General features: G+C 36.7%; 1 protein-coding gene across 2 annotated transcripts in view; it reads left to right on the forward strand.

The window, feature by feature from the left end:
• The window catches only part of Fyttd1 (forty-two-three domain containing 1), a 29,752-nt gene extending 21,760 nt beyond the window's left edge, over window positions 1-7,992 (forward strand). For both annotated transcript variants that reach the window (XM_055625085.1, XM_055625086.1), the window contains 3 exons: window positions 1,648-1,722; window positions 3,191-3,317; window positions 6,048-7,992. In XM_055625085.1, coding sequence (XP_055481060.1) covers window positions 1,648-1,722; window positions 3,191-3,317; window positions 6,048-6,146 — 301 coding nt within the window. In that variant the 3' untranslated portion in view covers window positions 6,147-7,992. The remainder of the gene's footprint in view (window positions 1-1,647; window positions 1,723-3,190; window positions 3,318-6,047) is intronic.
• The last annotated feature ends 3,858 nt before the right edge of the window (window positions 7,993-11,850 follow it).

Below are 11,850 nucleotides of genomic sequence, written 5' to 3' on the forward strand. Positions count from 1 at the left end.
GAAATCCAAAATGAAATTTTTCCTGCAGTAGGTAAATGGAACCCAGCACTTCAGATGTGCTAGATAGATAATTACTGAGCCACATTTTTAGTTCCCAAATGATTTGGGTTTTAGATGTCTTTATCCAACTTGAATGGTATAAGTGTTTTCCTTCTTTTGCCTTTCTTCTTTCCTCCATTCCTTTTTTCTTTCTTTCTTTCTTTTTTTTTTTTTTTCTTTCTCTGCACCTTCTTTTAAACAAATGAACCCGTTCAGGGAATGACTAGATTAAAATCCCATAGATTTTTTTAGAGGTAAGCTTCTGACCATTATTCTTCTCAAGTGTAAATTGTGCAGTGCTCTGGTTCTACCGAGAAGATCAGAATTTTTAACTTAAAAAAAAAAAAAACAACAACAACTACTTTTTATAAAATAAAATGTAAATAAGGTCATGGTCCAGATGTAATGATAAGTACAGTGAAGTACAACTTTGAGCAGTCAGTAGGAAATTATTTAAACCTGATGCTGGCAGTGTCCTGTAGCACAGGAGACAAAAACTACAGGAAGAAAATAATAGTCTCTTTGCCTCATCAATGAACATTTACATAACAGTGATGGTATTTTATGCTGGGAGAGAGTCTTGTTCCTCAGATTCAGTAGTCATCTGAGCTTAGCATTCAACTCTTAACCTTCCCGCCTCCACCTTTCAAAGGCTGGGATCACAAGTGTGTGGCAACATGCCTGGCATTATTTATTTGTTTTGGGCTTTGAGGGTGAAAAGTAGATACAGCAAAAGGTAGCTAGTTTGGGGAAAATATAATGGAATTACCAGATTTGGGCTAGTGTAAGTAAATGTAAAGGCAGAGTTGACAATAATGGTGTCATTCACCTGTGATCCAGTTTTGGAGGGCTCACACCGGAACATTCCAAGTTTAAGAGAAATGCTAGACCACATGGTAAGACCACTGTGGAGGATGAGGAGGGGAGGGAGACGGAGAAAGCAGGATAAAAGGTGGAAAGGATTAGAGAGGCTCTTAAACTTCCATACAAAGCAGGCAGAATTTAGACACCATTAGAAGGACTGGGGTTTTATGTTACAATGAAAAGGAAAGTAATAATACAACCATGAAAATAGAAGTAGGTAGGAAAGCTGAAGGTGGTGTTCCATTTTAGGAAAAACTTTCTCTGCAGATGTCCTATTTCGTAAACTAAAAGTAACAAATAGTCACTGAAAACAGGAAAGGTCAGAAATGCTACCTCTAGATTAGAAAGGGTGAGCAGGAGCCTGGGATGAGAGACTGTCTAGTTTCATTAGATGCTCTTCTGCATTTAATTTTTCAAATGTAATATGTTAATTACTTTAAAAACTATCTAACAAATCCATGTTTTCAGTTCTTAAACCTGGAGAGGCAGATGCACTAGATCCTGGTGGGATCCAGCATCTGTGCGTGCAAGCGTGTGTGCATGCATGTGTACATGCGTGTGTGCGTGCGAGTGTGTTTTAATCTAAAATAAATAGCTACTTTTAAATCTATAATTTTTGGTAGTGGAACACTTGGTTGGTTCACTAAGACAGATAGATGGGCAGAGAGTCATAATGAGTATCTTTGAGTGAATATACTGTAAAATTTGTAAGCTTCCATTTTAAGGAAAAAATTTCAAACCTAGATGGCGTACTTCCACCACGAATGGAGGAATTTTGACTGTATCCATTGACAATCCTGGAGCTGTCCAGTGTCCGGTGTAAGTCTTCCTCTTCCTTCCTTTTAGTTTTCCTTTCTTCCAACGTTACAACCTCTTGGTATGTAATTAGGGAAGTGAAGAGTATTGCACGGTGCTTAGAGTATGCTGTCTAAGTGAGGGTAAAATGATACACAAGGACACACTTAGTAAACATATATTCCCAGGAGGATTGCCATGAGTTTTAAGACCAGGTTTAGTTAGACACATAGTGAGTTCAAGGTTAAGAATGGTTCCGTGTCTCAAACAAAAAAATGGAAATCATAAGGGTGAAGTCAAAGAAAAAGCTCCCTTGATTCTTGGCTCTACATTCCCCAGATAACACCCATTCATCTGTTTCTGTATATGTAATACAGACATTACCAATTTTATTTTAGACAGTCTTCATATGCAGCCCAGGCTGTCTTTGAACTTCTTGTCTTGGGCTCTTGCATGCTGAAGAAACAAATATATGCCACCATCCCTGCTTATTGTATATTTTAGTTTTCAAAACTTCTGTTCATGGAGATGAACTCAGTGGGGAGATGGCTCAGTGGTAAAGTGCTTGCTCCAAACACGTTAAACTGGGTTTGTATCCCCAGCCCTCACCAATTGTGACAGCATGAACCTGCAATCCCAGTATGGAGGTGGAAGGGTGGGGAGCAAAGACAGGTGGATCCCTGGCCAACCAGTCTAGCCAGATATTTGCTCTGGCTGCCGCATGTGCACACGCCACTCGCAGAGTTCTCGAATGTGCATATGTATGTACATATATACAGTTATACATGTGTGTGTATATATATACGTATGTACATATAAATTTACATGTGTATGTATATACATTTTATGTGTATATGTGTAATGTATATATGACAGTAAGTTAGATGACACTTGTGCTTACTGTTCTGCCTCTACCCCTGGTATATTTTGGATGTCTTTACTTTGAGACCATACAGACCTGCTTTCTCTTTAAAGTTTTATAGTGTATCTTATCAAGGTGAACTTAAAATAGTTAACCATTTCACCACATGTATTGCACTAAAAAACATAGGATGCTTTAATTTAAAGATCATCACTTAGAAATCACCAGTCATTTGACTTGTTAAAGTGTTGTGTGGATAGGATGGAGAGATGACTTAATAGTCCTGCATAGGATCTGAGTTCAGTTCAGCACCCACAAGGCAGAGCACAGCCTTCTTCAGCTTGAACCCCAGGGGCTGCAATCCCACTGCACACATGTGGTGCCTATGTGTATAAGGAGGCAAACACTCAGATATGTAAAGTGAAATTTTGTTTTTAATGTGTAGTTATGCTTGAAAAGGTTATTTTATGAGCAGTTGTAATTTTGGTAACTAGAGTAGTTCATTAAGAGCCAGCACTTTATTTTTATTTTTGAGAGTACAATGTAATAGCCCTAATTCACTTCAACATGCATAAAGAAATTTTGAGTATTTTTATCTAGTAAACTAATTAAACTTTTTTTCTTTGTTAGAACTCAGAAACCACGATTAACTCGTACTGCTGTACCCTCATTCTTGACAAAAAGAGAGCAGTCTGATGTTAAGAAAGTTCCTAAAGGCGTCCCTCTGCAGTTTGACATAAATAGTGTGGGAAAACAGGTAAAAAAAAAAAATTAAAATTAAAATTCCTGTATTTCGAATTCCTGTATTACGACTCACTGAGAGCCTTCTGATAACCAAAAAACATCGTATAGCAAATTAAATAGCGTAGTCTAGCCCCTTCCCCAGTCCCTAGGTAACTGCTAATCTGTTTTCTTTCTCAGAGATTGCCTGTTTTGACATTTCTGCTCTTGTAATATATGATTTGTTACTAGCCTTTTATACTTACCATAATAGAAAGTTTGAGCTATCTCATTAGCATTTTAAATTATTTGAATAGTGTTCATCGCATGTATATGTCACATATTATATATTCTCTAATTAGTTGGAAGTTTTTGTGTCCTTTGGCTGCTGTATATAATTCTGTTTTTTGTTTTTACGTTAGCTTTTGGGAGGGGAAGGTAAATGCTAATGGATATATTTGATTGATTTTGGTAGACTGTATGGCTAACTCCACATTTAAACTTTTTAGGAACTACCAAGCTGTTCCCCAAAGATGCTCATTTATATTCTTACAGTAATATATGGATTTCTAAACTTCCCCACATTTTTGTCAACATTTGTTATTATCTGTCACTTTGAGTATAGTGACAAGTTAGTGTGAAGTGGTATGGACAGTTTGTATTTTGTGTTCTTTGATCTTGTTAAATTTGCTTAATTCAGGGGACTGGAGAGATGACTCAGTGGTTAAGAGCACTGGCTGCTCTCCCAGAAGGCCTGAGTTCAATTCCCCAGCATCCACATGGCAACTCACAACTATCTGTAGGGGGATCCGATGCCCTCTTTTGGTGTTCAGGTGTACATGCAAACAAAGTGCCCACATAGAATATATAAACACATCTTTAAAAAGATAAAAATAAACCACCTTGGTCAACTACTCTTTTAAAAATTACTTAATTTTATAGTCAATCTGTGTATTCTTTAGTCTTTTCTGTATAAATACTTATTCTGTAAATTATTTTCCAGGGTTTAAACCTTTCTGTTTGTTTGTACTGTATCTGTGTATTCTTTAGTCTTTTCTATATAAATACTTATTCTGTAAATTCTTTTCCAGGGTTTAAACCTTTCTGTTTGTTTGTACTGTAATGGCTAGCACATCCGCTGCAGTGTTGGATAGACATAGTAAGACTAGTGTGTTTGCCCTTTTCTGAAGCCTGAGGAAAAGCACTAAAAATTTGACCATGTTTCATGGCTAAATTTGCCCACTTTTCTGAGTTTAAACTCAGAAGTATAATTTGCCTTTTCCCCTTTCTATTCCTTCAGATACTGACAGTCTCAAGCATGCTTACCCTGACACTCTGGACCTTTTCACTCTCTGCTCTAAAAACACCCACTCCTTTTCTACAGCTCCTTTCAGGACTCCATTTCTGACTCTACATTTCCCTTTTTCATCAGATGCTGAGAGTTACAGCTTGCCTGCCCTGCAGTTTTTCCTTTTAAACTCAAAGAAATAGTTCTTAAGTGAAAAAAAAAAAAAGTATATGGCTAGGTATAAGTTTATTAGAGACTCTCAGTCAGATTGAGGTAGCACCCATCTTTCTAATCTGCTGAGAATTTTTACCGTGACTTTATGTTGAATTTCATTATACACTTGTTTTGGAAAGCAGCTTGTCAGAAATAAGGTCCTAGAATTTAAGGTTAAAAGTATGGGGGAGGGGTTCTGTTTAATGAGAGAGTACATGTTTAACACAAAGCCCTTGGTATAATCCCTAATACCAAATGTGGAAGAAAAGAGACAAACTTATTCTTTTTGTTCTGTTTTGATTTTTTGAGACAGAGTTTCTCTGTCTAGCCTTGGCTGTCCTGGACTCAATTTGTAGACCAAGCTGGCCTTGAACACGCAGTGATCTGCCTGCCCCTCCCTCCCTGAGTGCTGGATTAAAGGTGTATGCCACCACTTCCACTGTTCTATTTTATTTTGATCCTATTCTTAATTTCTTTTCTGTTTGAAAGCACTTTGTTAGTTGTTAATGAAAAGCCAGAGTTTTATTTAAGTCTTTGTAGGGCACTCAGTTAAAAACTTTGTTGAAAGACTCTTTAGTTGAAACAACTCTGGGTCTATTTTTTTTTTTTTTTTTTTTTTTTTTTAAGTCACAGTCTCATACTGTTGCCCAGGCTGGCTTTATACATGATAATCTTCCTGCCTCAGCCTCTTAGGATCCATTTCTGCCTAGAATAACTTGTTTTGGTTTTTTTTTTGTTGTTTGTTTTTTGTTTGGGGGTTTTTGTGTATATGTGTTTTGTTTGTTTTTGAGCTAGAGTCCCACTTATAGTCTTGGCTAGCCTGGAACTCTGTAGGTCAGGCTGACTTCAGATTTGTAGTTCCATCTGCCCTTGCTTCCTGAGTGCTGGAATCAAAGGTGTGTGCTAATACTAGTTAAATTAGCTGTTTTTACCAAAGCTGTCACTAAAATCTGTGACAGTCTTTGCAGAGGCCCAAATTAATTCAGGTAAAGGTATCTTGGATGTATTTTATATAGACAGCAGTAATAATAGTAGTATATATGTTTATATAATGTAATGTAGGCATTATAATTGGAAGATAAAGATTCTTGAGCTATCTAGTTTTGAGTTCTGGAATGATGTATGCCTTAGTTTTTTGTTAGAGTCAAATGAAATTATACACACAATTTAAGATGTCATAATGTGTTATTAATTATTATTCTTAAGATCACATATAAAGGGAAATTTTTTTTTCAGTGAAGTTAATTTTTTCCTCCTTTTCTATAGACAGGGATGACTTTGAATGAACGATTTGGGATACTGAAAGAGCAGAGAGCCACTCTCACATTCAACAAAGGAGGAAGCCGCTTTGTGACTGTGGGATAGATCCACATAAAAAGAACTTTTCAGTGTTGACTGTTTGAAAAGTTGAATTGCTTGAAGAGTTCATCAGAGGAGTTCAAGAAACTTTACTTCAGAATATTCACGAACCTAAATAACTTTATTTTTGAAGGTTTTTTTTTTTTTTTTTTTTTTTTTTAATGTATAAATAATGCCCTGAAAAAATAGCAGGGAATATACCTATCTGTTCTTAAAGATTTCATGGTTGGCCCAAACAAAGCAATTCATTGTTGACTTCTTTGATTCCTCGTGAAGCAGAAGGAAGACAGAAAAATAGAAATTGATTATTTTTATGAGCGTGATATTTAGATCCCATCACTCTTTTGTCCAGTTTTTAGACTTTGCCATGGTAAATATTAAACTGCAGAAATAAGAGTACACCTCTGTGTTGCTGTCACTTATCCATTAATGTGCTGGTATAATAAGTACAGTTGCCTTTTTGTCATTAGTGATATTTTTTTAACTCTAGGAGAATTTCAGTTCTGGCTCTTAAGATTTATGGAAATATTTAGAACTTGGTTCATTTTTCAGTTACTGTAGAATAAACCCCCTGAGTTCTAAGCATTTAGTATTGAACTAAGAAGTGTGGCTCTCAGCATTAGTCTCGGAGCAAGTGTGCCAGGGCTATAAATGCTTTTTTACAAAGTGTCACACAGGGTCTTGGAGGAGATGCCCAATGTAAAACCCTGATAGTTTGTGTTTTATATAACAGAGAACAGTAGCAAATTGTAGGATTGGAAATGGAAAAGTAAAACCAAAACAACAAACCTGGGTCACAGTTATACTTTCTGGATTAGTCCTGTCTTGAGTCTAATGTCCATAGAGTCTTCTCCAAATGATGCTTACAAGAATACACTTACTAGACATGAAGTCGTATGCTTTGTATATAAAAGGTTTTTTTTTAAGCTTTTCAGCTTGATAAGTTTCAATAATTTACAACTCCCCAAACAAAAAAAATTACTTGTCTATGTCACAAAGAAAAAAAAAGGGAAATTATAATAAATTTGTACTTAATTGTATATATTCACTGTTTGTATCTCTCCAAGTTCAGGCATAGGGAGAAAGGGTTTTTCTTTTACTCTGGAGGTCTGCTGTGCCAAGATAGTGCTGAGAGCCCCCACCTAATTCTATACCATAAATTACAGTAAAATGCCGAAATACGGTGACATATTCCAGCTACGGGTTATCATGTGGTCATTTTGAAGCTTCAACTTTTGTTTTGCTATGATTTCAGATCTCTTGAGTGGGTGTTTAAATATTTCTGCTGTTGATTTCTCCTGTAAAAGGAAGCAAAGCACCATGCTTCCTGCCCGCCTTCATTGTATCTGAGACTTCACTGTCTGATGTGCTTTTGAGTTTCTTACTGGCTTATGCTAGTCGTGGGAAAATCAGCAACAATTCATGCTTATACCAAAGATCTAAATCTACCCTCAATATCTGTTATTTGCCAGTACTTCTACTTAATAAGGGACTTTTGGAAGCCAATCACAGAATTTGAAAATAACTCTAGTTTCTCATTAGCTGTGATGCTTTTCATGAGGCCAAGGACTCATTATAAAACATTGTTGCCAATATGAATACTTATATTTGGTTCAGGAACAAAACATTTTAGAGTGGTTTGCTGGGAAAGGAAAAACAACTGAGCATGAACACTATCTTTGGAACAATTTTTAAAAATATGGTATAAAAGTCTTTGTTTCTTGTTGTTTTAAATATTATTATACAGAGGTATTAGTAATTCCATTTTCGGAAAATCCTAAAAATTGCCCAAATGTTGATTCTAAGTACATTGAAAAACAGTGTCTTTGGTATAATAAATGTTTGCTCTTCATGCGTCTGTAATTTAATTTTCTCTCAAAGTAAGTTTTGCCTTTGATACAACTCAGTTAAAACTAACATGTTGTATATAAACAAAACAATATGCTTTGTTGGAGGAAAATTTCCTTCCTTGGAATATGGTTGTAGTCATAGTCATCCTTGTTCAGTTCTTGAAGCCTTTTTTTTTTTTTTTTTTTTTAATTTAAACGGGGTGCAACTTAAAATTTCCTTTTTGCATCAAGGTGTATGCAAAACATTGATGCAGTGCATCACAAAATGAAAGTTTGTATTTAATGAGGAGGTGCTTTACACTGTACTTTTTGGTGTTTTTTGGAAAAGTTACATTAGATTTATTCTGAAGCTGTTCATTTTTGACAAATAAAATGTAACAGGTTTCACATGAGTTATTCTGAGCTATAAAGATTGAATTGTGGTTTTTTTTTAGATTGTTCTGTGTTACAAAGCATTTTGTAGTGATTATGATTTCTAGGAAGATACTGATCAGGTAAATCAACACTCTTGGTATTCCTCTAACTGCTTTTTGGCCATTTCATGTATGGGTAACTGAGTTTCAAACCTGAGGTAACCAAGAGAAATTAAAGACAATCAAATTGTTTATAATGCAGAGCATGAAACAGGACGAGCCATCAGAAATATCTGCTCTAGCCCCTCATTTTACATCTTAGTAAAGTGAGACCCAACATTTTCTAAACCTTAAATGGAACAGTCATGTTTTGAGCCTCACATCTTATAATTCTCAGTGGACAGTAAACTACTTCACACACAGACAGAAGTTTTGTGGTATTTAACATCAGATATCTAAGAGTAACAGCCCTGTACCAGCATTTGTGGCATGTTCACTAAATCTACTTTTTCATTGATAATTTCTGCTTTATTATTTTGATGTTGAAGTTACTGAAACTCACTAGGAAAAGGCCAATGTTTTTAGTGTACACCAGGAAGATGACTGCTAATTTCAAACCCCATCTCAGACACACGTGGAGGAAAAAGACTGGTGTTCTAATCTGACATGTGTTTTTTAAAATGGACACAAAGTTTTCACTCTATTAATTATAATCAGATTATAAAATACTTATGTTTAAGAAACGTATAGGTATTGTCAATGTTTTGCTTTTGTTAGAGATTCATATTAATTTTTGCCTGTAATGTAATTCACATAGTGTATGCAATTTGGGGGTATTTTGCTATGAAGAGATTAGAAAAAAATAATTCACTTGTCACTACAAAGAATTCCGTATATTCCAAATGCAGGCCATATTAAAGCAAAAAAGAACTTACTCATTCTGATCAGTAGACCTTTCACATTTATGAGGAATTCTGTTATTTTGCTGCTTTGCATATGTGATGTAAGCTTCCCTTTGGAGATGGGGCAGGGTGGGACTGGTGGTATGACAATCAGTCTCTCTCCACTTTCTTCTCTCCCTCCATTTCTCCCTTCCTCTTTAGGCTATGAAGCGCATTGTTAGGCTTCAGCTGCGTTTACAGGAATGTGCCACAATACCCAGTTTTATTACTTTTCAAAGAGTGGTTTATGTGTTTGTGTGTGTGCTTGCATGTATGTATATACACTGTATGCTGGTGCCCATGGAAACTGTAGTGAAACTTGCCTCTGGTATTGAATGAGTTAAGTTTTAGCCTATAAAATAAACAGGAAGAAGGGAGCCAGTCAAATCCGCAGGCTGAACAACCCCTTTGTGCTGGATTTTTCCTTGCAGCAGGATGGTAGTTGAATAAGGTAGTTGGTTTCTATACCCCTTTTGTTTACAACCTTTTTACAATTCTTAATTCTTCTCCAAAGTTATGAATTCTCAAGAACAAACAAAAAAACAAAGCCAGCCTGGGCTGGATAAAAAAGATTGAGGGAATAAAAAAGATTGAGGGAATAAAAAAGAATTCTACACATTTTGCATTTCATAGTTGCAGTCCCAAATCTTTACACATCTCAAAAATTCCTCGATCTCTCCTATAACAAGTTTTAAAAGCTTCTTATAGACTTGTTTTTTTGCCTGAGTTTGTATGTATGAACCACGTGTGCCTGGTGCTTGCCAAGGTCAGAAGAGGGCATCAGATGCCCAAGAACTAGAGTTGTGAGCCACCATGTGGGTGCTAGAACTGAAAGATTCTCTGCAAGAGCAACACATTCTAACCAGTGAGCTGACTGCAACTTGAGCTTTTTTACTGCTACCTCATTAATTTTATGCTGTATGAGTGCTCTGTCTGCATGTATACTTACATGACAGAAGAAAGCATCAGTATAAATGGTTGGGAGCCACTGTGTGGTTGCTGGGAATTGAACTCAGAACCTCTGGAAGAGCAGCCGGTGCTCTTAACCACTGAGCCATCTCTCCAGGCCTGATAGTTACTTGTTTGTGTGTGTGTGAACATGAGCCCAGGAGTGAGTACACACATGTTCTCTGTGTGTGTGCATGTGCACATGTAATCCCTGCAATCACTTCTGGAAGCCAGAAGCTGGGAGTACAGGCATAACCCAGTGTCCTTCATTCATTCACTAGTTGCTTAATTGAGATGGTCTCACTAGCTCTCTTACACTGGAACTCCAGCCTTCTTTCTGCTCCCCACTTTCAGATGATTTTAAAGTACCTTTTTCCTATGTGTGCTCAGAAGCCAGATGAAGATGTCAATTGGCCTGTTCATCTCCTGTGTCCCCTCTCCACAGTGTTAGGGTTATAACACAGATGTGGCCACACCTGGCTTATTTGAGTGCCGGGTATTTGAACTCACGTCCTCATGCTTATATAGCAAGGAAGTATCCACCGAGCAATCTTCCCAGTCCTGACCTCTTTTTCTTTTAAAGACGTTGTCTCATATAATAGTATGTGTAGCATCTTTGTTCCTCCCCAAATCTACAGATTTAATTTACTTTGGCCTTCAGGTATCTACAGACTTTCTTAACGTCAACGTTCATCCTGGTGTTAATACGTACTCTATCTACTCTTGATTTCCATGCTCTCTTACTGTTCACATGGTCAACCTGTATCCCCCTGGGATATGGGAAGTGTGTTTAGCATCGAATTTAATTCACTAATGACTTCAGATCATGTCAAACAGAAAAGACCCAACTTACACATCTGGTCAGTTCCGGATTAGCATAGTGCGTTGAGATTGCAGTGGAGTGTGTGGCGGTAGGAAAAGAGGCCATATTACTGAGAACTTGTCAGAATTCATGTAAATGTAAATCAATGAGATGACAGTAGTGCATTTGGAAAGGCGTATCTGGCAGTTCCGTAGGATTACGTAGAGCATGCTTATGTGTGTGATGTGTGAGTAGCACACAGGCCAGAGAATAGTTCTCTCCGTTCACTGTGGGGTCTGGATTAAATTGGCTTTGTGTGGCAAGCTTTCTTTTCTTTGCCCCATTGAGCTATCTTGCCCGCCTAACTTAATCTTTTCTTTCTTTTTCTTTTTCTTTTTTTTTTTTTTCAAGACAGGTATCCCTTTGCATCTAAGCTGGCCTGGGTCCTCCTGCCTCAACCTCTCACGCACTAGGATTACTTCAGGTGCCCAGCTGGCTTAATATCTTTGCAAAGAATAACAAAAATTCAGAAAGACCGGAAAATACACATATATTGGATAAATATTACTTGACAAAGACTACATGTTACTTGCCATGAAGTGACCCATTAACAGACATTAATAATTTATTGTAGGACTTGTTGCAAAAGAAACTAGAATGTCATGTTGTGGAGAGCCAGACATGGTATCAGATATCATATACTTGCTTTGTATTCTCAGGGCATGGAGGGGCAAGGCCAGCCTGGGCTACTTTAGGCTCTTATTTTAAATAAATAAATAAATAAATAAATAAATAAATAAATAAATAAATAAATAA

The sequence above is a fragment of the Psammomys obesus genome, unplaced genomic scaffold (assembly GCF_907164565.1).
Source record: "Psammomys obesus unplaced genomic scaffold, mPsaObe1.curated_primary_1811, whole genome shotgun sequence".
Lineage (NCBI taxonomy): Eukaryota > Metazoa > Chordata > Mammalia > Rodentia > Muridae > Psammomys > Psammomys obesus.